Here is a 25,766-nt window from a genome sequence, read left to right as displayed (position 1 = left end):
TAGGACCATTTCCTCTCTCAGTGCTTTAGCGCATATGCACATTGGTCTCGCAAGTGTAATTAAACTGATAACGACGTCGTCTGTTATGGTGAGGCAATCATTTCCTCCGCTCGGCGCTCAGACGGGCTACAGTCGTACAAAACTACATTGCCCATTAGAATTTCGGGGGCATTTTGGCTCCTTTTGAAATTCAGAATTTCACACTGTTGCTTTTCAATTAAGTAAGAAAAAATACCTGCAAACGTTCTGTTAGCATAAAGCACCTTCTGTCGTGCAAAAGTTTGGGCACCCCTGGTCAAATTACGTTTTGTTAACTTTCTAAGTGAAAATAAGTTAATACATCCTCCACACTTCTGCACAGTTTGATTAACGGTTTTTGATGTTGCTGCTGTTGGAACAAAACCTTGCATCTCCAAAATGGTAACTTTACAGGAGAAGGAAAAAACATACTTTTAATGTGAGTCAATGGAACCAGACTTTTTGATCAAGTCATTTTGGCCCATTTCTTTTGATCCATTCATCCGGAAATTTACACACAATGTAAAAGGCAAGAAGTTTTTTTTGTTTATGTCATAAAGATCAAGGTTTTGATCAGACAGCAGCGATATATGTCAAAACATGAAAAAAAAAATGTATGCAAAAGTTATGACACATTTTATGTTGTACAACCCTGTTTCCAAAAAAGTTGGGACACTGTGCAAAATGTAAATAAAAACAAAAATTCAATGACGTGCAAATCATTTAAACTCTATATTTCATTGAGAATAGTACAAAGATCATGGCCAGCAAATACTGGTTTTTGGCCTTGTCCCTTAAATACAGAGACTTCTCCAGATTCTCTGAGCCTTTTAATGTTATTATGTACTGTAGATGATGAAAAGCAAATGTTTTTTGCTATTCTACGTTGAGAAATGATATTCTTGAATTGTTGTTCATTTGTTCATTTGTTCATTTTTACCTCTAAAGACTCAGCCTCTCTGAGATGCTTTTTTATACACAGTCATGTTACTGACCTGTTGCCAATTAACCACCAGGTGTTTTTTTAAGCATTACACAACTTTACCAGCCTTTTTTTGCCCCCTGTCCCAACTTTTTTGGAATGTTTTGCTGGCATCAAATTCAAAATGGGAAAATATTTTTCAAAAAACAATAAAAATTTCTCGGTTTCAACATTTGATATGTTGCCTTTGAAGCATTTTCAATAAAATACAGGGTTTAATTGATTTTTATTTACATTTTGGACAATATTCCAACTTTTTTGGAAATTGTTGTATGTTTGTTTTTCCCCAATATTTTAAACTCAGTAAATAAAGTTTCCCCTGAAGATGTGCACTAAAATTTGCAGAAAAATGCCACATTTAAGTTCCCTGCAGATGACGTCACAACTTAATTTTACTTAATTTTAAAATAAAAAAACCATGTAATTTCACGGGGCGTTGAAACGTTTGCATACAACTGTATGTACTTGTGTCTTCACGGATATGAAGAGCAGGTCTACTTTTAGAAGCACATGGTGGTTTAGCTAAAGTGTCTTACCTGATGTCTCATTGGTGATGGATTCTCTCATTCTCATGTCTTCTTTAACTCAGTAAAATTATAAAATATAATAAAATCTGTCCCCAGAGCAGGCATTATGTGTGCATTTCCATGTTGGTCATAAAAAATGGATCAGCATGTGGAATTTCCTGTGTGCTACCATGTTTTCTGTCACTTTATAAAAGAAGCTCCATGCTGCCTGTACTGTTGGATGCGCTGCAACATTTTCTGAGCTGTCGAATTCAGAATTCATGTCAAACACTTATTATTGTTTTGCTTCATCAGAGTAGTATTAAATTAGAATTAGTGTAGTATTACATTATTATTAGATGATGAAGTGTAAATTATATTCCTCTTCACAAGTTTCTTTCCTCAAAATGGTTGTTTGTGACAAACAAAATAAATATCTTCCAATTTTCTGCGCGTTAGACTGAGAAATTCCATTATTAAAGGAGCTGCTTTGTGCCTCAGCATTAAAGGGTTAAACCCCTGAAAGTTACTCATGAGTGCTGAGGAGTGCTGACATCACAACAATATTTCTCACAAAACAATAAAACTGACCTGCTCGGTCTTTATATGAGGAGTTATTAAAAACTGCCTAGGTCTCTAGGTGTCCCCAGACTGTTGACAGGGAGTGTACATCAGGATGGAAAGCGAGAGATGACTCAGTTCTACATTCCTGAGGGGTTTTGTTTTCTTTCTTCCTCCCTCCTTTTAATTACTCCTTCTCCCGTTGCTCTCTTAGGGCAGAGATTCCACTCCTTAAATCTCCAAAGGCTTCAGCTCTCAGAGAGGTGTGTAGTGTTTTAAATCAGGGGTTATCTACATTGCCTGTGTGCCTCTGTCAAGGCTACTGATAGAATTACTCCCGAAGGCTGGTTTTATTCTGTGCTGAGCTATCTCGAGCCAGTAATTGAGATTGTATCTCTTAAAGCAGTGTTTCCACCTCCAGTCCTGTAGTCCACCTGCACTGCACAGCTTCATCTTTTTCCCACATCTCATTAGTTAGTCCTTCATGAGTCGAGTCAGGTGTGTTAATGCAGAGAAAGATTAAACTGTACATTGCAGGTGGGCTACAGGACTGGAGATTAGAAAAACTGTCTTTATGGGGAATTCTATATGGGGAATTCTATACAAGGTAATGCAAAATTAAATGGTTAGGTGCCTTGTAGAGAATCTAACAGAGAACTGTTCACAGTGAAAGTGATAGGAAGCATACGTCCAACATATTTAATGCCTCCAAAAGCTGATGCCTGAGATATTGTTTTATGACAGTTTTACATTTTTAAAGAATGCATGGCAGAGCGGTACATGCAGGGTGTTGTGAGGCGTACTGTCCCCAAAGATTTTTTTCCAGATTAACCACTATTTACCATCATCAACATCACATATAAAAACTCCAAAGACATGTGCAGGTTCACTGGTTACTTGGGGTAATAAGAAAATAGCTATTTTTGTTTTGTAGACATCACGACTCCTGGTTCCTATCACCACCACCCTGAAGACGTCATGGTAGGAAAAGTTGTTGAGTTTCTCTGCAACACATCATTTCACATCAAACCACTTTGAACGACTTTGTTTACATCTCAACAATTGACTCAAGACAGACATTTTGAATGGAATTCCCCTTTAAAGGAACACTCCAGCTATTTTATAAACCTTCGTCTGGTTGAATCTGTAACATAGGGCTGATTACCACAGAGGGTCATTTTGATACATTGCCCTTATTCAGTACTTAGTGAAAAACAAAATGTTCAGTTCAACTTTTCTTCTGAAACTGGATTTTTTTTTAATGAAAAAAAGCCAGCCGACATGTTTCCACGGTTGCATGTAGACTGGTTGATTGATGTTATTGTCATGTTGAAGGTGCCGTTTGTAAGATTTTTAGTTTAAAACGTCCCAAATTAACTAAAATTATCAATAAAATGTGAAGAAATAACAGTTAAGACATCCATGTCTCATGTTGCAGAGATATCTACTGAAGTTAACATGCTGTCCAGCTAACCCTGGCCCGTCCTGTCTCGTAATACCATTTTGTACCTCAAGAGGCGACAGTGAGTCACTGTAGCTTTGACTATGCCATCAGCCCAACATGAGAGGAAGTAGTACTGCCCCAAGATTGTGCTCTAACCTCTCGTCAATCGTAGTAACTAATTATAGAATTGTTATAGACCATTTAAGGACAGGTAGCCAATGAAAGGAACAGTAAATGCAACAATGGCTGAAGCTCCATAACCACCGCTGTCTGCTTTAGAAGCAAAACAAGTTAACATCAGCATTGCTTTCTACTGCCACACAGTTTTTCCACAGTTTGACGCTGAATTTGCAACTTTTCTTCTAGACTGGTAAGTAAACAGCTGTTAATGTTAATATTGGCTATTTACTGATAGCTTATAAAAGTAGCTAACTGTCTTAAGTTACTAAGAGTGTTAATATGTTTGCTGAGTTAGAGGAGGGACTGTGCATTTCTTAGTGTCTTATGATAGGGGTGGACACCGCAACTTTCTGGTGATATGTTACCCCCTATTCGTTTGGAGTGTGGAGTATTTGACAGGTTGCGTCCTCTTACATATTGCTCCTTTAAAGCAATATATGCATTAGCTCATTGTTAAGATATGACTTACTAGTTACTAGTTAAGATATGACTTAATTAGCTGTGGTGCAACCGAATTCTGTAAAATGATAGTTTGAAACTAACTAGTGTTAACTAAGGACTTAGTAAATACTTTATGCACAGATGTAACTACAAACTTACATAAAACTGGTGCAACCCAGTTCTGTTAACTACTATAAGCCTTTATGGTTTAAGAGCTGAAGTGAAGGGGATCTAACTGCATTCAAAAGTAACTGCAAAAGGATGGAATACAAAATGCATTGATTCATATTCTAGGAATGGGAAGCAATTTGAGGGATTAGGTTATTACAGAGATTTGATTTTCTTTCCACCTGAAAATAACCACTTTCTTCACCTTCCCTCGTCTGAGCAAATCACTGTGAGTGACATGTTTTCCTCTTGCCAACCAGTTGATGTGTTTATGCGCTAACCAAAAAATGAATGAGGGGGAGAGAGAGGGAGAGAGTGAGTGTGTTTATTCATTTTGTATGTGTATGTGTTTGAGAAAACAGGTCTACAATGTCAGAGCTGCAAGCACTCACCTTGGTTGCAGGTTTTTCCAGTGAAGCCAGGGTGACACTTGCACTTGTTGGGTCCAACGCAGTCTCCATGCTTGCATCCGTGCTGACACAGTGCTGCAGGCATTACCATAGGGGGCAACAGTCAATGACAATCACTAACGTATGCTAGAATTCAAACATTCAACAGTAAATACTACACTGACCGGCCACTTCATTAAGTACACATTCCTGTACCTACATTTTGTCCATTTTATCAGCTCTACTTACCACATAGGTGCACTATGTAGTTCTACAATAACAGAATGCAGCCCATCTGTTTCTCTACATGCTTTGTAGCCCCCTATCACCCTGTTCTTCAACGGTCAGGACCCCCACAGGACCACCACACTCAGGTATTTTTTGGCACTGATGTGGTGGTGGCATGTTAGTGTGTGTTGCGCTGGTACAAGTGGATCAGACACAGCAGTGCTGCTGGAGTTTTTAAACACCTCAGTGTCACTGCTGGACTGAGAACCAAAAACATCCAGCCAACAGCATCCTGGGACCACTGATGAAGGACTAAAGTATGACCAACACAAACTGTGCAGCAACAGATGAGCTACTGTCTCTGACTTCACATCTACAAGGTGGACCAACAAGGTAGGAGTGTCTAATAGAGTGGACAGTGAGTGGAACAGTGTTTAAAAGCTCCAACAGCACTGCTGTGTCTGATCCACTCCTACCAGCACAACACACACTAACACACCACCACCATCAGTGTCACTGCAGTGCTGAGAATGATCCACCCCAAATAATACAATGGTCAGGACACTCACAGTGGTCCTGTGAATGTCCTGACCATTGGAGAACAGAGTAAAACAGAGTAAAAGGGGGCTAACATGGTATGCAGAGAAACAGATGGACTACAGTCTGTAATTGTAGAACTACATAGTGCACCTATATGGTAAGTGGAGCTGATAAAATGGACAAAGAGTGTAGATACAAGGAGGTGTATTTAATCAAAATGACCAGCAGGTGTATACTTCATAACATGAAACCATCATGGCATGACACAGCTTCACCCAGCACAAGACTAACTCTATTAAACATTCAAACACTGCTGTTATAGGAAAAGGAGATATGGTGCAGTAAAGTGGAAACCATTGAACAACTGGGTTTTAAGTGAGGGGAATTATGGAAAGATTTCAACAAAAACATACATTTGGATCATTTCCTCCTTTCATCAATAATTCATTGCTTTCCTTTGGTCAGTTTTAATGGCCCTGGGCCATAAGGAGTGCACACTATTCAACACTTCAACTTTATGAGTCATTACATCTGTCGTTTGGATTGGTACGCAGCCCAGAGCTGTACCCATTAAGAATCTTCTCAGCTCTAAGACGGCTTCAGATCTGAAGTAACACAGACATAATGCAACTTCAAGCACTGGTGCCTTTGAGCCTTAGCTACACACCGCTGCAGAAGATAGAGAGTGAGCAGCTTGTATGGTCCGTGCCAGCTACCCACAAGAGAAGAATAAATCTGAACTATTCTATTTAAAGGGGCTATTCTATTGAAAGAATATTTCAAATGGAAATGAAAGGTAGAAAAATCAACTCTGGACTGTGTGGCGTTTGAGACTGCATGGTGATGGACAGTGGTATAGCCATGGTAGTGAAAAAAAACATGATCTGGGTGAAATATTTGATTACTGATATAAAGTTAAACTCCAGGAGTGACTCCAGTTTGTGGATGGAAGCACTTTGGGGCAGCTTGGAATCTAACTGGACTTGGCATAAGATAACATGCTACTTTACCTTCAGTGTGCTTAGGGCCTCGTCAGCTTTAACTAGAAAGCAGTGGCTTATTTAGGCTAGTTAGTTACAGTAGCCTTGACAGATACTTGACTGATAAGGACTGTTAATGATGTAGCCTTATAAATAAGAGAAGCCAAATTAATATCACAAAGACATTTCCAGGATACATTAAACGTATCATTGTGTTTCATTTTTCTGATGTTTGTAAACAACTTAGAATGGACAAATGCACAAAAAGCACCAGCAGAACAGTCAAGTGTCTTTTAGAAAAGGTTATGAGTACACTGGGTCAATATATACTGGCTGTTGTTGTTTACAGGCTCTCTATAACTGGTCTAGTCTGTCTTTTTTAATAATACATGCAGTTGTTCAGTATACTAGATGTACTGACGATGCCCAAAATACACTGAGAAAAGTGTACTGTCATGTCATTTATCACAATAATGCTAATATTTTATTGTATTGCCAGATTCTACTTATAAATATTAGCAAAGGAGTCTCATAAAAACATGATGGTTCATGATAAGTGTGTTTCCCACATAAATATAGACCCACAAAGCAAACTTCTGGCTATTGTACCTCTGTAGATGGACTGGCCAAGACTAACAGCAATTTAGCCCATTCCTATCCATTCAGAACTGAAACTGCATTTGTTTCTTTTGTTTTTATTTTTGTTCACAATGAATTACATTATTTCATTTGGCAAAGCAAACAAAATCAGGGTTCGATCTCTTCTTTCAAAGAACGAAACCAAATGCTTCTCATCACGTTTGGTTTTGATTAAAAGATGTATGGCCCTGCTCCACAGCAAGGGAATAGTATTCTCTATAATGGTGCAGCAGTGGAGGAGCTGCTGGCCAAGGCAGCGGTGGCTAGGCGTCTCTGTGGGTGCTGGTGCTGCACTCACTGTGGCGCATTCACGCCGGCTTCAAGCCAACTGAGACTAATTTCCATTAAAAGCTTCATTAAGTCTGTCATAATACTGGCCTATCAGAGCCGTTAATTATGCCCGATGTGGGCATGCAGAGACAGGAAGGGGAGACAATGAGGGGCAAGCAGGCCAGCCGCCTCCATCTGCCCACACATGGTCCAAACAAACATCGAGAGTGGCTGCTGAGCGTCGTGAGGAGACAGACAGGTGGAGCATCCACACAATGCTGCTCCGCCAATGCATTCTGTATTCACACTGACAAAAACAACAGCAGCCCTGATAATAAAACCAAGGCTGGTAATGGACACAGCGGCCCACAGCGGCTCTTTGTTCCGCCGTCATATTTCCGATGCCGGTGCAATCACTCAGCACCCGAGCACTTCGGCAAAGGCATCAAAACAACGGACTGCTTTCCTTCCTTATAATCAGAAAGCGCAGACGTGAGACCCCGCTATGTAATTATTTGATCAGCGATTAGGGGACAGCCGGAGGCAAAACCCAAGCTTTGTGCATGAGCTTTGGAGTTGAAAGCCAGGCGGATATCGATTTTCTCCTGCTGGACGCAGTTCGCGGCACATTCAAAAGCACAAAGGCATCAGGCCTGATTCTTTGAACTCAGGTAGATATGAATTACTTGGTTTCATTTCACCTTATTAGCCCATGTAAGCTAATCACAGAGCAGTGTTCACCTTGCTTTTAACCTGTGACATTTGATAGGGGTGTTGGGCAGTGTGCAGTGAAAGTCACCAGATTAGCCCCCCCTGCCCCCAAACTCCCCCAGGTTAAAACATAAAAGGACAACCATGAGCCCTAATTTGGTGCCAAGACTGTCAAGGGACAAATCCAGCAGGCAGCAAAAGCTGTGACATTGAGAGTCTATCCAGGTCACTGCCTTATCTGGGCAACCAGTCGGCTATCAAACGCGATGAAATCATGGATTAGTTCTGGAGATGCTGCCCGCTCACGGGTTGAGGTGTTATATTTTTAAGCACCGGAGCATCAGCAGGGGGGTTTTGAGCGGGCTGCGAGTGCGTAAGGGGAGACCTACGCCTCAGAGAAATGCCGACCGCTTGAAACACATACGCCACAGACAAGCCCTGCCAAGGGAAATACCCTGCAGTGACTAACCACATCAGTTAGCCCCAGTGGCCTAAAAACAACCAGCATCCCTCTTCCCCCACAACAGCCCCTCATGCTGGGTGAAGCCTCGTACCCTAAATACCCTCCTGAGCAGCTGCGGAGCAAAGCAGCTTGACTGCAAAGCCCAAAACATGTGAATGTGACCTAAATATGTTACCGATATCACTGGAAAAAAAAGATATTAAACCGGGAAGAGACACATTTACTGCTACTCAGGAGCTGTCAGAATGAATTTCACTGTTACAATGTCGTCTGAAAGCGAGGAAAATAATTAGGATGCCAACAATGCCTGAGTATGCAGTTAGCAAGAAGACTGCGCCACAGGTGGCAATTTGAGTGAACAGAATTCATCACATTTCTGACTCTGAAAGGTTAAATAGAAGGAAAGTGAAGCTCAATTATCATTAAAATGATAGTTAAGTGAAGAACAGAACGTACACAGTTTTTCCTCTCACCTCAAAGGTAGCTGATCAGCCAAGATCAAAGGTTTCTAACACTGTATAATCTACTGTTATTGATGCTCTGATGAGGGAATTGTGGACTGATGCTGACATCTGAAATGTTATTACTTCATGCACATACAGTCATGTGCAAAATGTTGGGTGCCCCATGGACAAATAAGCACACATCCATCCATCCATCCATCCATCATCTAAACCGCTTATCCTTCTGGGTCACGGTGGGGTGCTGGAGCCTATCCCAGCTGTCATCGGGCGGAAGGCAGGATACACCCTGGACAGGTCGCCAGTCCATCGCAGGGCAGACAAACAGACATATACATCCACACACACCTAGGGGCAATTTAGCACGTCCAATCAGCCTGACTGCATGTTTTTGGACTGTGGGAGGAAACCGGAGTACCCGGAGGAAACCCACGCAGACACGGGGAGAACAGGCAAACTCCACACAGAAACGACCCTGGTCACCCGGCCGGGAATCAAACCCAGGCCCTTCGTGCTGTGAGGCAACAGCGCTACCCACTGCGCCACCGTGCCGCCTAAGCACACATCCTCTACAGATAACACACCTTTGAATATTATATATTACAATTGCTGTTTATTTGCTCAATTTAACATATAAAGATTGTGCAAAAGTTATGGCACATGTTTTTTTTTCTTCCAGTATGCTAAACTATGTTAAAAATAGAAATTTTGCACTAATATTTGCAGAACAATGCCATATTTATGCTTTCTTTTACTGATGGTTTTACTTAGAAAAGCAACAGAATGCGTAATTTGACGGGGGTCTTCAAACTTTTGCTGACGTCATATCATACACCTGTACAGAATGTAGAAATTGGGACTAAATCCACCTGGATTAGCATTATGTGGAAACGTAACAGAATTATAACTGTAGCAAAATGAATAAAATGCAGACATTTTAAAAGTCATCACATTGAAATATTGGTCAGTCCCAACAACCAGTCTGAAAACTTTGTCAAAAAATGCTGTCCCATGTTTTCATATCAATACCGAAACACAAAAAGTTTTAGTCCATAGGTGGAGCCTTATTTTAGCCACACCCCTGCATTTTAGAGCAGGAAGTGAGACTGCATCTCTGTCTCTCATGACTATATGGTGAGCAGTAAGATCCCACTGTTCCCACTGATCCCACTGTCTAACATTAAGAACTGTCACTACTGAAACACAGATTTTCTGCAATAATTTTTTTTTTGGTGTTTTAATGAAAATACTATGAATTAATATGTGTCAAATTTTTCAAAGCTCTGTTTGCTAGTCATCCACTGGTTGCCATTTTTGAGTTTATGCTGAAAATTTGCTAAAATTGTCAGTACCGAAACAGTCCAAAGTCAAAAAGTTAAAAGTCCAAAATGTATTTTGAGCTGTGACTTTGAATCAGTTCTGTACAACAATCTGTACAACAGTTGGAATAGCATAGTGGGTAACACAACTACCCTCCACATAGCAGGGGGTTCGATTCCCTTCCCAGGTAAACAAGCTTCTACAAGGGTTCTTTAGTACAGAAAATGGTTCATCAACACTCAAAGAATGCTTCGCATGATTAAAGGGATCTTTGCCTCATAAAAGGGTTCTTTAGACTGATGGAGAATGTGCTGTAGATGGGTCTACACAGAACCTTTACGAAAAGGGTTCTATATAGCACCCAAAAGGGTTCTTCTATTGTTACAAGCTGGACATTATAACAATAGAAGAACCCCTTTTGAGTGTCATATAGAACTCTTATTAACCATTTACAGCACATTCTAGAAACACTTTTATGATGAAAAGAACCCTTTAATCATGCAAAGGGTTCTTTGAGTGTTTATGGTTCTTTATAGAACAATCTTTACCAAAGAACCCTTAAAGAAAGTGTATGCAATGCTATATCATTAAGAGTCATTAGACAAAACTCCTAACACTACATTCGCCTGTCTTTGAAACAAGATTCAGTTCTAAGCTGTTCTGGATGAAACCAATACTGTACAATGTAAATGTGTTTATTTGACCTAATTCAGTCTATTTTTTTTAGTTATACAGTATGTTATACAGTATCAGAAACCACATGAGCAAGTTTATTTGATATTGAGAATCTGACACGGTTTGAGGAAAATCTGTGGATTTTGGACGTTTGCATGATTGCACAGTGCTAATTGGTGGGATATAATCTTCCACTATTTGCTAGCTACATTTGCCTCATAGCTCTAGTGCAAAACTAAAGAAGTCTTGACTGACTGACTATGTTTAGACTAAGAGAAAAATGTGATGTTTCACCAAACTATCACTAAAAACCTTAGATCCAAATGGACATAATGCACATAAAGGACCCTCTCATCACGTTTGAACTACTTGAAATCACTGTTGGCATTTAATTTTTGGCATTTTTATATAGGATCCTGTTCAAACGTATAGGATCAATCATTTTATGTAATGAAAATTCAGATGCTGTCTTGGAAGCCATCTGAAAGTGCTGGCACTCTACAAGACGTGTCCCAGCACTTGCTGAGTGATGAAGATGGACTTTGTAGAGGCTGATGAAGTGGGGGAAGGGCTCTCAAAGGTAAAAAATAGACATTGATATGTTGGAGAGAGTCCCACTGCTCGAACACACCAGCGCAAACCGTGGCGGCGGCAGGTGGGAAATGTTCGCAGGATAACGGCATCTGCACCGAACACGAGCGCCTATAAATAAAGAAGAGCTCAGGATTCAGAGGATGTGTCCTCAGGAAGGCAAGATGACTGCAAAAAGGAAATATATGGTGCTAACCTTGGGCCTGGCACTTTATCCCGATTACCCTGTGGGTTAAGACGTAGAGGGCTGCAAAACAAACGGCCAACAAGAAAAGACGGTGGGGGGAAAAAAAAGACATTCCAAGCTTTTTCTGAATGAGGTGAACACATTACATGGGTGCCATGCTGCGACCCACAAGCATTCTTAACAGCACATATATATGAGATGCACACACACAAGCACGCACGCACAGTCTCTCACATTCGCTTTGGTGCAAGAGCAAATATGTTCCAATATAATGACAAGAGGATGCTGTTAGCTTCTCTTGGGAGTTTATTTTTAAATGACAATCCTGTAGAAACCAGAGAAAAAGAACACATTTCTATTTTTTTTTCCTGCATTGCCTTGAAGCGCACTGTTTAATATTAGATTGGGTTTTCCCACTTCGGTGAACAAAGAAAAGACATGAGGACATTTTACAAGTCCTGGTTGCTGCCATACTTCATCAAATGAAACTACTTCAAACTTTATTCATTTACATTCTCAAACACTATCTCATGGCTAACAGAGCCATGTATACTATATGTCCACAAGTTTGCACACGCCTGTTCATCCAATTTTCTTCTGAAATCAGAGATCTTAAGAGAGTTTGTCCTCTTTTGCTGAAGTAACAGCCTCTACTCTTGGGAAGGCTTTATACTTGATTTTTTGAACATTGCCGTGAGGATTTGATTGCATTTAGCCACTAGGGCATTAGTTAGGTCTGATACTGATGTTGAATGATAAGTTTAGGATCACAAAATGTGTCAATTAAGTGCCAATACAGTTCCACTGCACCACAGCCCAATGCTGGGGGGCTTTATACCACCCTAGATTATGCTTGGCATTGTGCATGGTGACCTTAAGCTTATGCATGGCTGTTAATGGAGTGTCTTATTCTATTACCAATGCTTTTTTATGGAGCTTACACAAGCTGCACAACTGAACACCTGTGTTAGCAAAGGGTGCACAATAAAGTATCTAAATTCACTAATTAGAAAGGGTGTCTTCATACTTTTGGACATGTATCTCAGAACCGTAGGATAAGGGAAAAAAAGTTCTTAAAAAAAAGGTTAATGTAATTTTGGACCAATATTCTTCATGAAATGTTCACACCACCATATTATGTTTAATAGAATGTCATTATGGATATTAATTTCAGTAGAACTCTATTCTTAATGTTCTACAGCTTTGAGTCATTAGAGAATCTTCTACAGCTCTGGTTATCATTCTGGATGCATTTCTTTATTCCCAATCCCATTTCACCCCTTGCCCCTACCACTTAGTCCTTAGCCCTCCGTTTTGTGCGTTCACATCCAGACATAGGGTGATTTCTGATTTTTGTTGAGATAGAGGGGTAGGGTGAAGGGTTAGGGCTACATGGCCCTCCAAACGGAGGTTTTTCAGAGGCTTACTCCAAACGGAGTGTTATGAGAAAAAAGAAAAAATGATAAGATCGCTGCGCAGGCAACCAAAGAAACCCACAAATGTGAGAATTTTCAACATTAAAAATGAACAAAAAACATAGTATTATCTTAGTTTAGTGTTGTTTCAATGTATTATGGTCCTTTTCTTCAAACCAAGCATAAAAAATCTCTAATAGTGAGCTAATGTCTTGGTAGCTAGCTAGCTACATTTCCCGTTCCACCTTAAATAGTCCAGCAGTACCAACGCCTGAAGTGCCAGAATGTAACTGCTGCTCTATTTAAGATGGAACAGCAAAATCTGAATGAGAAGCTGGTGAATAGCGACTTCAGCTTCATATCACTGAAGAATTAGGGGTGGGTGATAATAAATAATTGTCACACATTTTGAAGGCATATGATGCCCTAAAATTAACTAAAGCCCAGCAGCGAAGTTGCTGAACTTTACTGCTCCTCTGCTGTCACTGCAGACTGGCAGGGTCTCCTACAGAGCACTGCTAGTAGCCTGTTAATGAAGTAATGCTCTTCTTTATTTGAGGGTCCCATTTGATAGAGGAAGATTTCAACCACTACCCCTTGTAACTCAGTTCCAAGGGACAAGGTCACACTTGAAAACAAGGGGTGGGGTAAAAATGAGAAATGGGATTGTACCTTGGTTTAATATTATTGAAAATTGAAGTTAATTAACTCTTATGTATAAAATAGTTAACAACACTAAGTAATCAATCATATATTCCAGCACATTATTGATATTCATGTCAATTTGTTGGTATTAATGGACTCTTTTAATTTCCCTCACTTACTCCATGTCACTACCTCTGAAATCACGTGAAGCTGTGATGGGGAAGTGAAGCCGTGCAGCAGAATGACCTGAAACGGGTCATAAAATGCTTTTTCCAGCGGTGTAAAAGTTTTGATATGACATATGTGATTTATTTATATGATTGACGGATTGAATATTGCTTCGTGTTTGAAAAAAAAATAACATGTTGACTGTCATATGGCTATTATAATGGTCCGACAGGGACGCAATAACACATAAAGCCATAAGCTGTATTCTGCGGCTGTAGCGCCTCAGTAAGCCCTTCCATTGCCCCCCATCAATGACCTCCTCTCTCCTTCTCCACTGTAATGCGACGGAGTATTTGTGGAAATTCCATTCAGCTTAACTGTGCCACTCTGTCTTAGGCACACAATACAGGGGAAACAGCTTCATTATGGGCTTAAAAGAGGGGTCAATGGCCCCGATAACCCGAGCACCTCATTAAAATGTAAAAGTCCTGCCTCGCACAAACATATTGAGCCAAGAATCAGCAGCACATTCAGTGCAGCCTCAGTCTGTAAGCGTTATTTAAGCATAATTCTAAGATCGCAACTGTTCTAAGCTCTGAACTGCATTTACTTAATGTTTCCTAATGTTTACCCATTGCTGTTTAAATCTTCTGTTTTAACGGTATCATTTTTCAGTGCTGGCCGCTTTGGCTCCAAATGTCACTTCAATTTTAAACCGTCACCGGCCAGCGCCTCAGAAAATGCAGGATTACACACGGGGGATTCGATTCCGCAGCTGTTTCGGCTGTCATTAAGACAAACCGAGAGAGCAATCCTCAGATTCCTGAACCCTTTGAGATTTTGGATGCCAGTGTTGATGGGCCACTTTCATCTTCGTTTTCTCAGGATACATGAATGCATCCATGGTGCCTCTTATGAAGCAGCAGAAACAGCAACAGCTTTTTTGATAAGGTGAAGAGAGAAGTTGATAGATTGAAAGACATTTGAATGTACGAGACATAAACGTGGTATTCTTTACTCATAAGCTTTCACAGTAGACAGTATTCGACAGTATTTGACTGACCCAGTATTCTACTGATTCAAGAGACAGTGCAGCAATGACAGCAGTGACAGCGGTGCTTGTAGAGCCACCGTTTGCATCCTGACAGATAAACTATATAATTACAAATGACGATTCTGTGAGGGTTCTTCAGTAAAAAAAAGTGGTTCTATGATGAACAATGAACACTCAAAGAACCCTCTGCATGATTAAAGGGGGATTTTGCATCATGAAAGCAATTGATGGAGGATATGCTGTAGATGGTTCTGTATAGAACCTTTTAAAAAAGGGTTCTATATGGCACCAACAAGGGTTCTGCACTGTAAAAATGGCTCATCAGTTCAACCTAAAAAAATTACTTCATGTAGTTACAAGCAAAGGGTTCTTTGCGTGTTCATGGAACCATTTTCATTATTAAAGAACCCTTGATGAACCACCGTTTTTGAAGGTGTAGCCATGGAGTGTTGAGTGGGCCATAGTTATAGTAACAACAGCAACAAAAAAACAAAATAGTGTAAGCTTTCACAGCATCCTGGCTTTCTGATGTTGACGGGAAAGAGGAAGATGCTGAAGAGCCGAGACAATGAAGGTAAGTAAAGCCAGAATGCTATTACTCATTTTTGCGTTATTGACAGCATTTGGTGGTGTAGTTGAGGGGAATATCACTGACCGTTCCACAGACCAAAAATGATATGACTCTAGCGATTTGTATGCTTTTAGCTTCTGTGATGTGTAGACCTTTACAAGGTCATTAAATGTCATTATAGATGGCTGTGAGCATTCCATCCAATCACAGACATTCTTTGGATGTTTGGATGAATCCAGGCATTCACATGATCCAACAAACCAGGGTTATTATTGTTATTACTAAATGAAAACTAGCAGAGAGGGAAAAATGTACTTGTTAACTGTAACCAAAGTAAACATCAGCTTTCAAAAACACAAAACACAAAATGATTGAAAATGATTGAAAATTGAAATTAAAACTATAATGCTGACTGGGGTCATTCTATGGTACACCTTGAAGATATATAATTCAAGCAATAACGTACAATAGGGACTCAAAGATAACTCATAGATTTGATGGATAAACACCTCTGATCAAATTTTTCTTTTTCTTGATTTCTTGATTTGAAAGCCAGAGCCGGCACTGACCGCTCATACAGACTGTGCTGACATATTGTCAACAACATGGCCACAGGACGCTTCCTCTGGGTTTTGTGAATACCATCTATACTGATATACTAGAAGTATGCAATATGCAAACGAGCCTCGAACCAATCACTGAATGTTTTATTTATGTGCTGTGAGCATTCTGACCAATCATAGACATTGTTCAGGTGCTTGGATGAATCAAGGCGTTCACATGATCCAACAACCCAGGCATATTATTGTTATTGAGAATGTACTTGTTAACTGTCATAAAAATTAAAATGAGCTTTCAAAAACAGAAAACCCAAATAAAACCTATTATCTTAACTGGATTATTTCTATGGTAAAACTTGAAGTCAACATGGATTAAAAATAAAACCATGTACCAGGATGTATTTCTGAGCTCAACACAGTACCAGGGAGGGTCCCTGAGCTGACAGTACAGGTGAATATGGTTATTTTTTTAAAAAACAATAAATCTTACAGTGAATCTGATTTGAAAATTTTGCAAAAAAAAATTTAGATATGCAAATGAGATCTATTTAAATATGTATGATATGATACAAATATATAGGCTTTGGATGATTTTATAATGAAGAAAACACTATGCACTGACATTCTAAAACCTTTTTTAGGTTATATTGTTGTATATAATCTAGCATAAATCCAGCTATGAGCAATATGTTAGGAAATACATCTGTAAAATATGGATAGGAGTTGAAATGTAAATTTCCATAAGTGCAGAAATGGTAGAAGATTTTTGGTTCTTAAGATAGAAAAAAACAAATTTTGAAAAAAATCAAGTCAGTTCAGATTAATTAAAAATGAGCCTCAGAACTGCGTTACGCAGTGAGATCACAGAGAACAGGCACCGTATGTGTGAATGCGGTCACCAGTTAAAAGAAAAATATACACATATGCATTATTTTTTTAGATTCTACAAGCTTTTTAGTGTTTATATAACAACATGGTTGTGGCCAGCGTGGGCAGAGCTAAGCCTTCATTAAAGTTACTTACTTTTTGGGAAGTACAGTTAGTCGTGACTGGACGTGAATTGACTAAACACCTTGAAAAATATACATTTCTGTTGGGTTTTGATATATTTATGCTTACAGTTTTAGTGAAGACATGCTATAGACGATAAATGATCGACGGGACCAGAATAATTTCTGCCTGTAGAGTCTTGCCTTAAATGATGTACAGTGAATTGTGCATAATATGTCTTAGATATGGACTAAAAAGGCACAAAAGGCTATTTCTGATTTGACTTTAACCCCTTAAATGGCCAGGGGCTGCTGGCGGGCCCAAAGTTTTATTACACACTTCTATAACCTAAGAATAGCTCGGCCAGTTTGCATTGAAGTCCCTGTAGTTACTGAATAATAAGCCTTAGTATGTAATAAGCCTGGGATTTTAAGGGAGGAAACATGCAGGTGATGGTAATATGGCGTGATGTTTTGGGGAACCCAGCTGAACGTAGTCTCCTTGGAATGGTATTTAAAAATACCATTAATTACTATAGTATTGTGTCCATAATGCATAGCCGAACTATTGCCTTAACTACCACTTAAACCCCGCTCTATAGCTACAGTGATAATTATTTGGGAATAGATCACCTGCGTAAATATCTGACTGATTCTTTATTAAATACTCAATATTGCAAAACTCTAAACTATCTGAACATTGTTCAGCCCTATTTACTCATCAGTTAAATAAATAAGCAGGCCTATGATCGTACTGCTCATTCAGAACTCGCGTCCCTTAGAACCCGTGTCAAAGCAGATTAGCCTCTTTGTTTTCTGGCACAAATTCTAGGGTTAAATATATTAATTGTTGCATTGATTCACTTGACTTTCCTGCTACCGCTCCACTCATTACCACCTGCTATAGCTGTATCTATGTACTTGTGATTATGTATTGGTTTAAGTTACCAATTAAAAGTTCAGATCTAATCCAGGCGTCTTTGTACTCTAATCAGGAACTAAGTAGGCAGAAAGAGACTCTCTGACAGATCCGAATCCTCCTGGCTTTCGGAATCTACCAGTGGGATCAAAGCAGCAGACCGTGTGAGAGAGAGTTAATATGAGCTTAATCTTCCCACGGTAAATCCACTCAGAGAGAGAGAGGGAGAGAGAGAGAGAGAGAGAGAGAGAGAAAGAGAGGGAGATGTATTTGAGATATTCTATCTATCTTTCTTACAGGGCTTTATCCTCTCAGCCTGCATACTCAGTGTCAATGTCAGCCTGTGCCTTTAAGAGACTTCCTCAGAATTCATGCTCTACTTCAGACCGAGCTACATTTTCCTCGGGATGTTCTGAACTCTGCCAGAGGTATATTTGATCTTCAGTACTTTGATTATGCTGAACTCACACACTTCAGCCTGGATCTCCTGAACTCCGGCTGAGATAACGAATGATAATTTTCCATTTGGGAATTCAGAGTGAGAGCTCGGCCCTGCCTCTGTAATACAGCCATTTGGAGGAGGGCAAATTCATTGATGCTACATTTACTTTATGATCCGAGATGGTCAATGACAAACCAAATATTCCGATGTTGATTTTTCAGGAGCCACGGATACTGAATGTCTCCGGCACATCCAAGATTACACAGCAGAAAATGAAGAGTACTGAGCTTCCTCCTGCCTTTTTCCCACCTATATAAATAACCAACACTGCTCTCCTCTGACAGTCATCCATTTTTGTCGGTGACACTATCACCACGACAATAGAGCACTTTAAAAAACTTCATCAAAGTGGGGTGAGATGACCATCAAGGCTGAGAAACATGCTTATTTTGTATCATAGTGGTGGGCAATACGATATCATCATTATGACACATTATGTCACATTACTATTGTCTGGGTATATTGTGGGTATCACTAGTGTTTCTGGAACACTGAACCTCAGTTAGTTTTACAGATTGAGAGCCAGGAATACAAGCTGGAGTTCCTTGTTTTGGCTGGTCAGAGTCGTTCTCCGTTTAGAATTAGCCCACTCTGTGTCTCATTCACTCTCCTCCATGTTTTGTGTGTTGCCTTAAGACAAAGCGTCATCCAAATGATGAAAAATATTGCTGTTAAGCGGGTGTTTAGCAGCACAAATAAATAAACTATACAGCGTAATATGAAACGATAGATGTTTTTTCTGTTGTCACACAATATATCATCATATTGCACAGTGCTAATTGGCAGATAAGTACATAGAAAATATCAACAACAGCCCACAATGCCTGTATGGGTGCATATCTACTCAGAGCTCCGCTGAATTATTTGAAGTTTGCAACACTGCGTGAAGGAATTTTCATTTGAATGTACCACAGAACTTTAAAGTAGTGTTACATATCCTCAGTATTTGCAACTAATGGGGGGTGATATGGCAAAAATGTAAAATTTCAATACTTCAGGAAATTTTCATGATACACAATATTTCTTTTTCCAGACATCTGATCATTCAGAACTGAGTAAAAGAGACAGTAGTGTTACATAAAAAAACTGTCAAAAACTATAAATACAATGATTTTTATTCAATATTTGGATCATAAAAAAGGACAAATCACACAAACTGTCTAAATTCCACAGAAACAAGTAGCTGACTGGATGCCAGCTACTCAGCTACGTGTCACATTATGACATCATCCTATTTGTAGTTTATTTTTACCAACTGCTTGCTTTATTCGCCTTCCTGAATCTGCTAGTTGGGTTTTCCAAAGTCTCATTCAACATTATAATGTTCTCGTTATGCTCTTTTTAAGCCTTAATGAGTTGGTAATTGGTAATTAACTCACTGCTCATTACTACTTTATTAAGCAATAACTAGGGCAAAATAATCATTTTTAGTTGTGTCCATAATTGTCCATTACGTCCTTATTAAATGTGCTGGTTACCAACATCAAGACAATAACTACTAATTACCTAGCTGCTTATGACTACATTATTAAGCAGTAATCAGGGTGAAGTATTCATTTTCCAGAACACTTGTAGCTCTCATTAAGTCTCTAATTGGTTTAGTTTTGCAAATGCTTGGAAAAAACTGTACTCAGTTTTTCATAGTCTTTGTTTAGGGCAGGCCTAAACAGTTGAAATACTCTGCGTTGTATTTTCTGTCTGTAAATACTTTATATTTGTGTCTAGAAACAAGAACCTGAATATATGTTTGCAACATGACTGCTCACACTTTTAAATTGGTTTGCATAGCAACCATTTACACCAATACTTTAGAAATAAACCAGAAAGCAGACCATAGTTTCTCTTCCTTTGAAATTCAGTGTCTCAATGTTAGCAATCGAGGAACAAATGAGAGCTTATTTTTGCTCATCACAATCTACAGGCCACCGGGGCCTTACTCTGAGTTTTTACAGGAATTTACTGACCTGTTATCTAGTAATAATTGTTGGAGATTTTTATATCCACATAGACAAACCGCAGGATCTGCTAAGTAAGGCATTTGTATCTATTTTAGACTGTTTTGGCTTCACTCAAAATATTATGGGGCCTGCTCATTACTGTAACCACACTCTAGACTTAATATTGACCTTAGGTATAGACATTAAGCATTTGGCCATCCTTCCTCAGACCACAGCAGTGTCAGATCACTACTTAATCTCATATGAAATCAGTTTTAGTCGTAATATGTGTCCATCCACACGCTATAGTGTTAAACGTACTATAACATCGTTTACACCCAATAGCTTTATTGAAAACCTTCCGGATCTTTCGTCCTTAATTAGTTGTCCGTCTGAACCTAATGAATTAGATATGCTGACTAAATGTTTGGAAGACACTTTTCGCTCTACTTTAGATAATGTGGCTCCACTAAAAAGTAAAAGAATAAGGCAGAAAAGGCTCGCTCCATGGTACAATGACCATACTCGAGCTATGAAACAGACTGTTAGGCGATTAGAGCGTAAATGGCGTCAGACTAAACTTGAGGTTTTCCAATCTGCCTGGAAGGAGAGTCTTATAGACTACAGAAAAGCAGTAAAGTCAGCAAGTTCAGCCTCTCTCGTCAATGATTGAAAAATAACAATAATAATCCTAGGCTACTATTCAGTACTATCTCTAAACTAACTAATAATCAAGCAGCTACTGAAGCCCAGATACCATCAGCCTACAGCAGCAATGACTTCATGAACTTCTTCAATAATAAAATTGTGTTGATTAGGCACAAAATTCAAAATGCGCAGCATTGCGGTGTCCTATAAACCTAATCTAGATCTGGAGTGCAGTATAACCACTACAGAGACGCTGGAGTCTTTTACTTTACTCCAACAAACAGAGCTTGTCCAAATTATTTCATCTTCAAAAACAACAACTTGTATACTAGATCCTATTCCTACAGGTTTACTTAAAGACGTTTTGCCAGAAATAACCAAGCCTTTTCTATCTATAATAAACTCTTCTCTCAGCCTCAGCTATGTTCCAAAATCTCTTAAATTAGGTGTAATTAAACCCCTAATAAAGAAACCTAGTCTTGACCCCTCTGAGTTATCAAACTATAGACCTATTTCAAATCTTCCCTTTTTATCAAAAAATTTTAGAGAAAGCCGTGGCAAAACAATTATATTCCCATCTGCATAGGAGTAATATATATGAAAAATTTCAGTCTGGCTTCAGGCCTCACCATAGTACTGAAACAGCGTTAGTGAAAATGGTAAATGATCTTTTATTATCCGCTGACAAAGGAAACATATCCTTACTGGTTTTACTCGATCTTAGTGCAGCTTTTGACACAATAGACCATTCCATTCTATTAGACAGACTTGAGAAACTAGTAGGAGTGACAGGTAAAGCTCTTTCGTGCTTCAAATCTTACCTTAGTGATCGCTTTGAGTTTGTTAATGTAAATGGTGAACCATCAGCTCTCACAAGAGTAAAGTATGGTGTTCCACAGGGCTCTGTCTTAGGACCCATGTTATTTACCTTATATATGCTACCACTAGGTACATGGCATCAGTTTCCACTGCTATGCCGATAATACACAATTATATATTTCAGCTAAACCAGAGGACAAAATTGAACTTAATAAGATAGAGGACTGTGTAAAAGACATTAAAGAATGGATGTCAAGTAACTTCCTCTTACTAAATTCGGACAAAACTGAAGTTCTTCTTCTGGGTCCAAAAGCTGCTAGGGATAATCTGCCTACGTTTACTCTTAATCTCGATAGTTTCTCAATTGCACCAGGCACATCTGTAAAAAGCCTTGGTGTCACAATTGATCCCAGTCTGGCCTTCGATGTGCATATTACCAGTATTACCAGAATAGCTTTCCTCCACCTGCGTAACATTGCTAAATTAAGAAGTGCACTGTCGCTACAGGATGCAGAAACGTTAGTTCACACCTTTATCACGTCCAGGTTACATTACTGTAACGCTCTGCTTTCTGGTTGTTCCAGCCAAAACCTTAACAAGCTTCAGTTAGTCCAGAACGCTGCAGCCAGAGTTCTCAGCAAAACCAGGAAATTTGACCACATTAGCCCAATTTTGTGTACCTTACATTGGTTGCCAGTTAAATTCCACATTGAGTACAAAATTCTTCTACTGACGTATAAAGCTTGAATGGCCTTGCTCCTCAGTACCTCAGTGACCTTATTTCCTATTATCAACTGACACGCCCGCTTAGATCACAAGGTGTGGGCTCATTATTAGTACCCAGAATAAATAAAATTACATCAGGGGGAAAGAGCCTTTTCATACCACGCCCCCCAGCTTTGGAATAACCTACCAGTCTGTGTTTGGGACTCAGACACAGCCTCCATCTTTAAGTCTAGGCTAAAAACGTACCTGTTTAGTCGAGCCTTTGGTTAATTTGTTTTCCTAACTATCTGTTCCCCTTATCCCCCCAAACTTGTCGTGCCTTGGTGGCACACTAAGCTCTTACCATACATTTTGCACTAAGAATTTTTCTTTTATTGTCTGATATTTTAAAGTGCTCCCACAAATGTGACTTCTTTCTAAGACATCTTGATTCTTTTAGCTTTAATGACCACATGGAAAGCAGTGTGGTTTGTTGTGCTTTTTAAGCTTTTCCATAAATTAGTAACCATTATGTTTAGAAGGGAAGTAGATTACGTCCTGTAATCAAATTTGAATCTTTGTTAATATAGAATATTTTGCTTAAGAATATATTTCTGAGGAATGATAGATCTTGAATTATAGTTCTTTGGCCTTTATGTCTCTGTGAGGCTAGGGTGAGAGTCCTTGAGATGGATGCTGCAACTTGAGATAAGGAATTTTATATCTCCAATCTATCCTACCAGACACGCTGATGGCCTGCAGTACAGAAGCTGAAACTGGGTATTGTCACGCTACCTGTTTTCCCTGAGGTCTTCCACACACCTGTGAACTCCAACTCCCATAATGCATCTGGTTCTGATGTCACAGTCACAAGCCCGTCATCAACCATAATCATAAACATTTATACAGATCCTGCTCTCCTGAATTCTGATCACTCTCACCTGTTCTCATGAGTTCTGTTTGTATATATATCTGTTTATTTCATTCACTTGTTGCGAAGTATTGCCAACTGCCCTGTCTTTTGCATGCTGAGCATGTTTTTTGACCCTTTTAGCCCTTGTCTGCTCTGTCGGATTTCCTTTTGGACTTTGATGGTTTCGGTATTTGCTTCTCTGGCTTTCGACCTTTGCTTGTTTATGGACTCTGATCTCGGTTTCCTGATGTACCTGTCTGTTGCTCTCTTGGTTTTGACCTAGCTTGGATTACTGACCACTCCCTTGTTTCTTGATTGTCAATAAAGCTCATTTATTTTACCTCAGTGTGCATCTGGTTCATCTGCCTAACATGACTAATATTTCTGTCACTGGCTGAACGGTGACCATTTGGGAACCTTAAAGGGCTGGACTGAGAGTGACTCTTGCTGACATCATTAAGAGGGACACTATCTTTGTTGACTGAATCTTACCAATTACACTGTGTTTAGTTGTTTACTGAGCCCAACCGTGTCTGCGTTAAAGCAGTATTGATTTGTAATGACGAATCAGGAATTGTATATGTAGATTGTCTATTTTACATATCATTTGCATATAGCTATAACTGCTTTGACTGTCTGATTTTCTTTAAGCTTTTGCCTTTGTTAAGCTTTTGCGTGTGAGGTTATGTGTGTCTGTGTGAACATGATGACCCATTGAGATTCTCCATTTTTCTCCATTTAATAATGTTTCGATTTTCACGTTCCTGTAACCACGAGGGAACATTTTTCTTGTTAAATTCATTGTGTGATCTTCTCTTTGTAGTCGTGCTGTATACTGCATCACGGAAATTATGAATGGGTGTTTTTCATACAATTCTGCATTTTATTTCAGTCATGCTGCAACATCCAACTGTCTGAGGGCTTTACAAAAGACGTAGCTTCCAAGTAATTCCAACAAAACATACCAACACTGAATCTGGAATACTTGAACTCAGATGACTTGCCAGCCTTAACCTTTTTAGAACCTCAGAAAAACTACGTAGGACATGTACCATGTGTTGGGAACATGTTTTCAAGTACTGTGATGTCATATTTTTGCCAAATACACTCTTAGTGTATCAATTATCATTACAAAAAAAAGGTGCGAGCATTTCTTTTTGACTGCCACTGTTCCTGTATTTTAGCCAGAAACAGTCCACAGCTGCCAGAGTTTGGCTCAGTAGATCCATGTTTGGGTGCAGTAAGCAGAGCAGGTCAGTAGTAAGGTAGCTTAGTGTTGAGCACTTTCTGGTTCAGAGCCTGTAACTTCAGCCCGGCTTTCATTAGCCACTTGCTTCCCTGCACGCTACCGGACGTCCCTCGGACTGATCAGTTACCCACAGCTCAGCTCTGGAGGATGTAATGGAAAAGCAGTGATACTGAAATGCTGCAATCAGCCCCTGCAGAGCTCCTGCTGTCCCTCAGTCACCCGAATCCCATCTCCCTCTGCTCCACAAGCCACTTTCAATTACCACTGACCAAGCTAATGACCATCTGATTGCATTCTTGTCAGCCATGATTGGGGATGGTGTCCATGATGGGTTTGCTTGGGGTTGCTCTGTGCTCAGTGTGGAAATGGTGAAGTCCATTTCAAAGAATATTGAGTTTTCGCTGGGACAAGAGCTTTATTGTAATATTATATATAAAAAAATACCAATATAAAATACTGTCTAAAAATAAACATGAAATTATTGTTTGCCCATTGTCTTGCAGGGGTCTGTAGTTTATTAGCTGGTGTCTGGGGTCTAATAATGTTCTCCCAATGCAAAAAATAATATGTTGAAAAATATTCTAGAACCTACTATATTTATATTCTGGATTGAAATATTAACAACACATACCAATACATTTCATTTTCAGGGTCTCTTTCTCTCTCCCCCCCTCTCTCTCTCTCCCTCTCTCTATTATCGACCTTATTCTCTGAGACACAAATTTCAGCCTGGAGAAAAGAAATTCTTATATTAACATTTGATTTGTTACTTGCTTTTCTTTTTCTCTATTATTATTAATCTTTTTTATTTGCTTCATCATTTATCTCTTGCTCTTCTGTTCTGTATTATTGCTGCAAGTGCATAATAAATTCCCATTGTGTGTTCATATGCCTCAGATTAAAGACTGGACTCATATG

At 39.3% G+C, this 25,766-nt stretch overlaps 1 protein-coding gene across 1 annotated transcript in view; it reads right to left on the bottom strand.

The window, feature by feature from the left end:
• Positions 1-25,766, bottom strand: part of npnta (nephronectin a) — a 98,384-nt gene that overhangs the window by 54,078 nt on the left and 18,540 nt on the right. The window contains 1 exon segment of the mRNA XM_036574963.1: positions 4,693-4,785. Within this exon segment, the coding sequence (XP_036430856.1) occupies positions 4,693-4,785 (93 nt within the window).

This window comes from Colossoma macropomum, unplaced genomic scaffold, assembly GCF_904425465.1.
Source record: "Colossoma macropomum unplaced genomic scaffold, Colossoma_macropomum, whole genome shotgun sequence".
NCBI lineage: Eukaryota > Metazoa > Chordata > Actinopteri > Characiformes > Serrasalmidae > Colossoma > Colossoma macropomum.
Note: the sequence above shows the minus strand (reverse complement) of the source record. Positions and strands in the feature narration are given on the sequence as shown.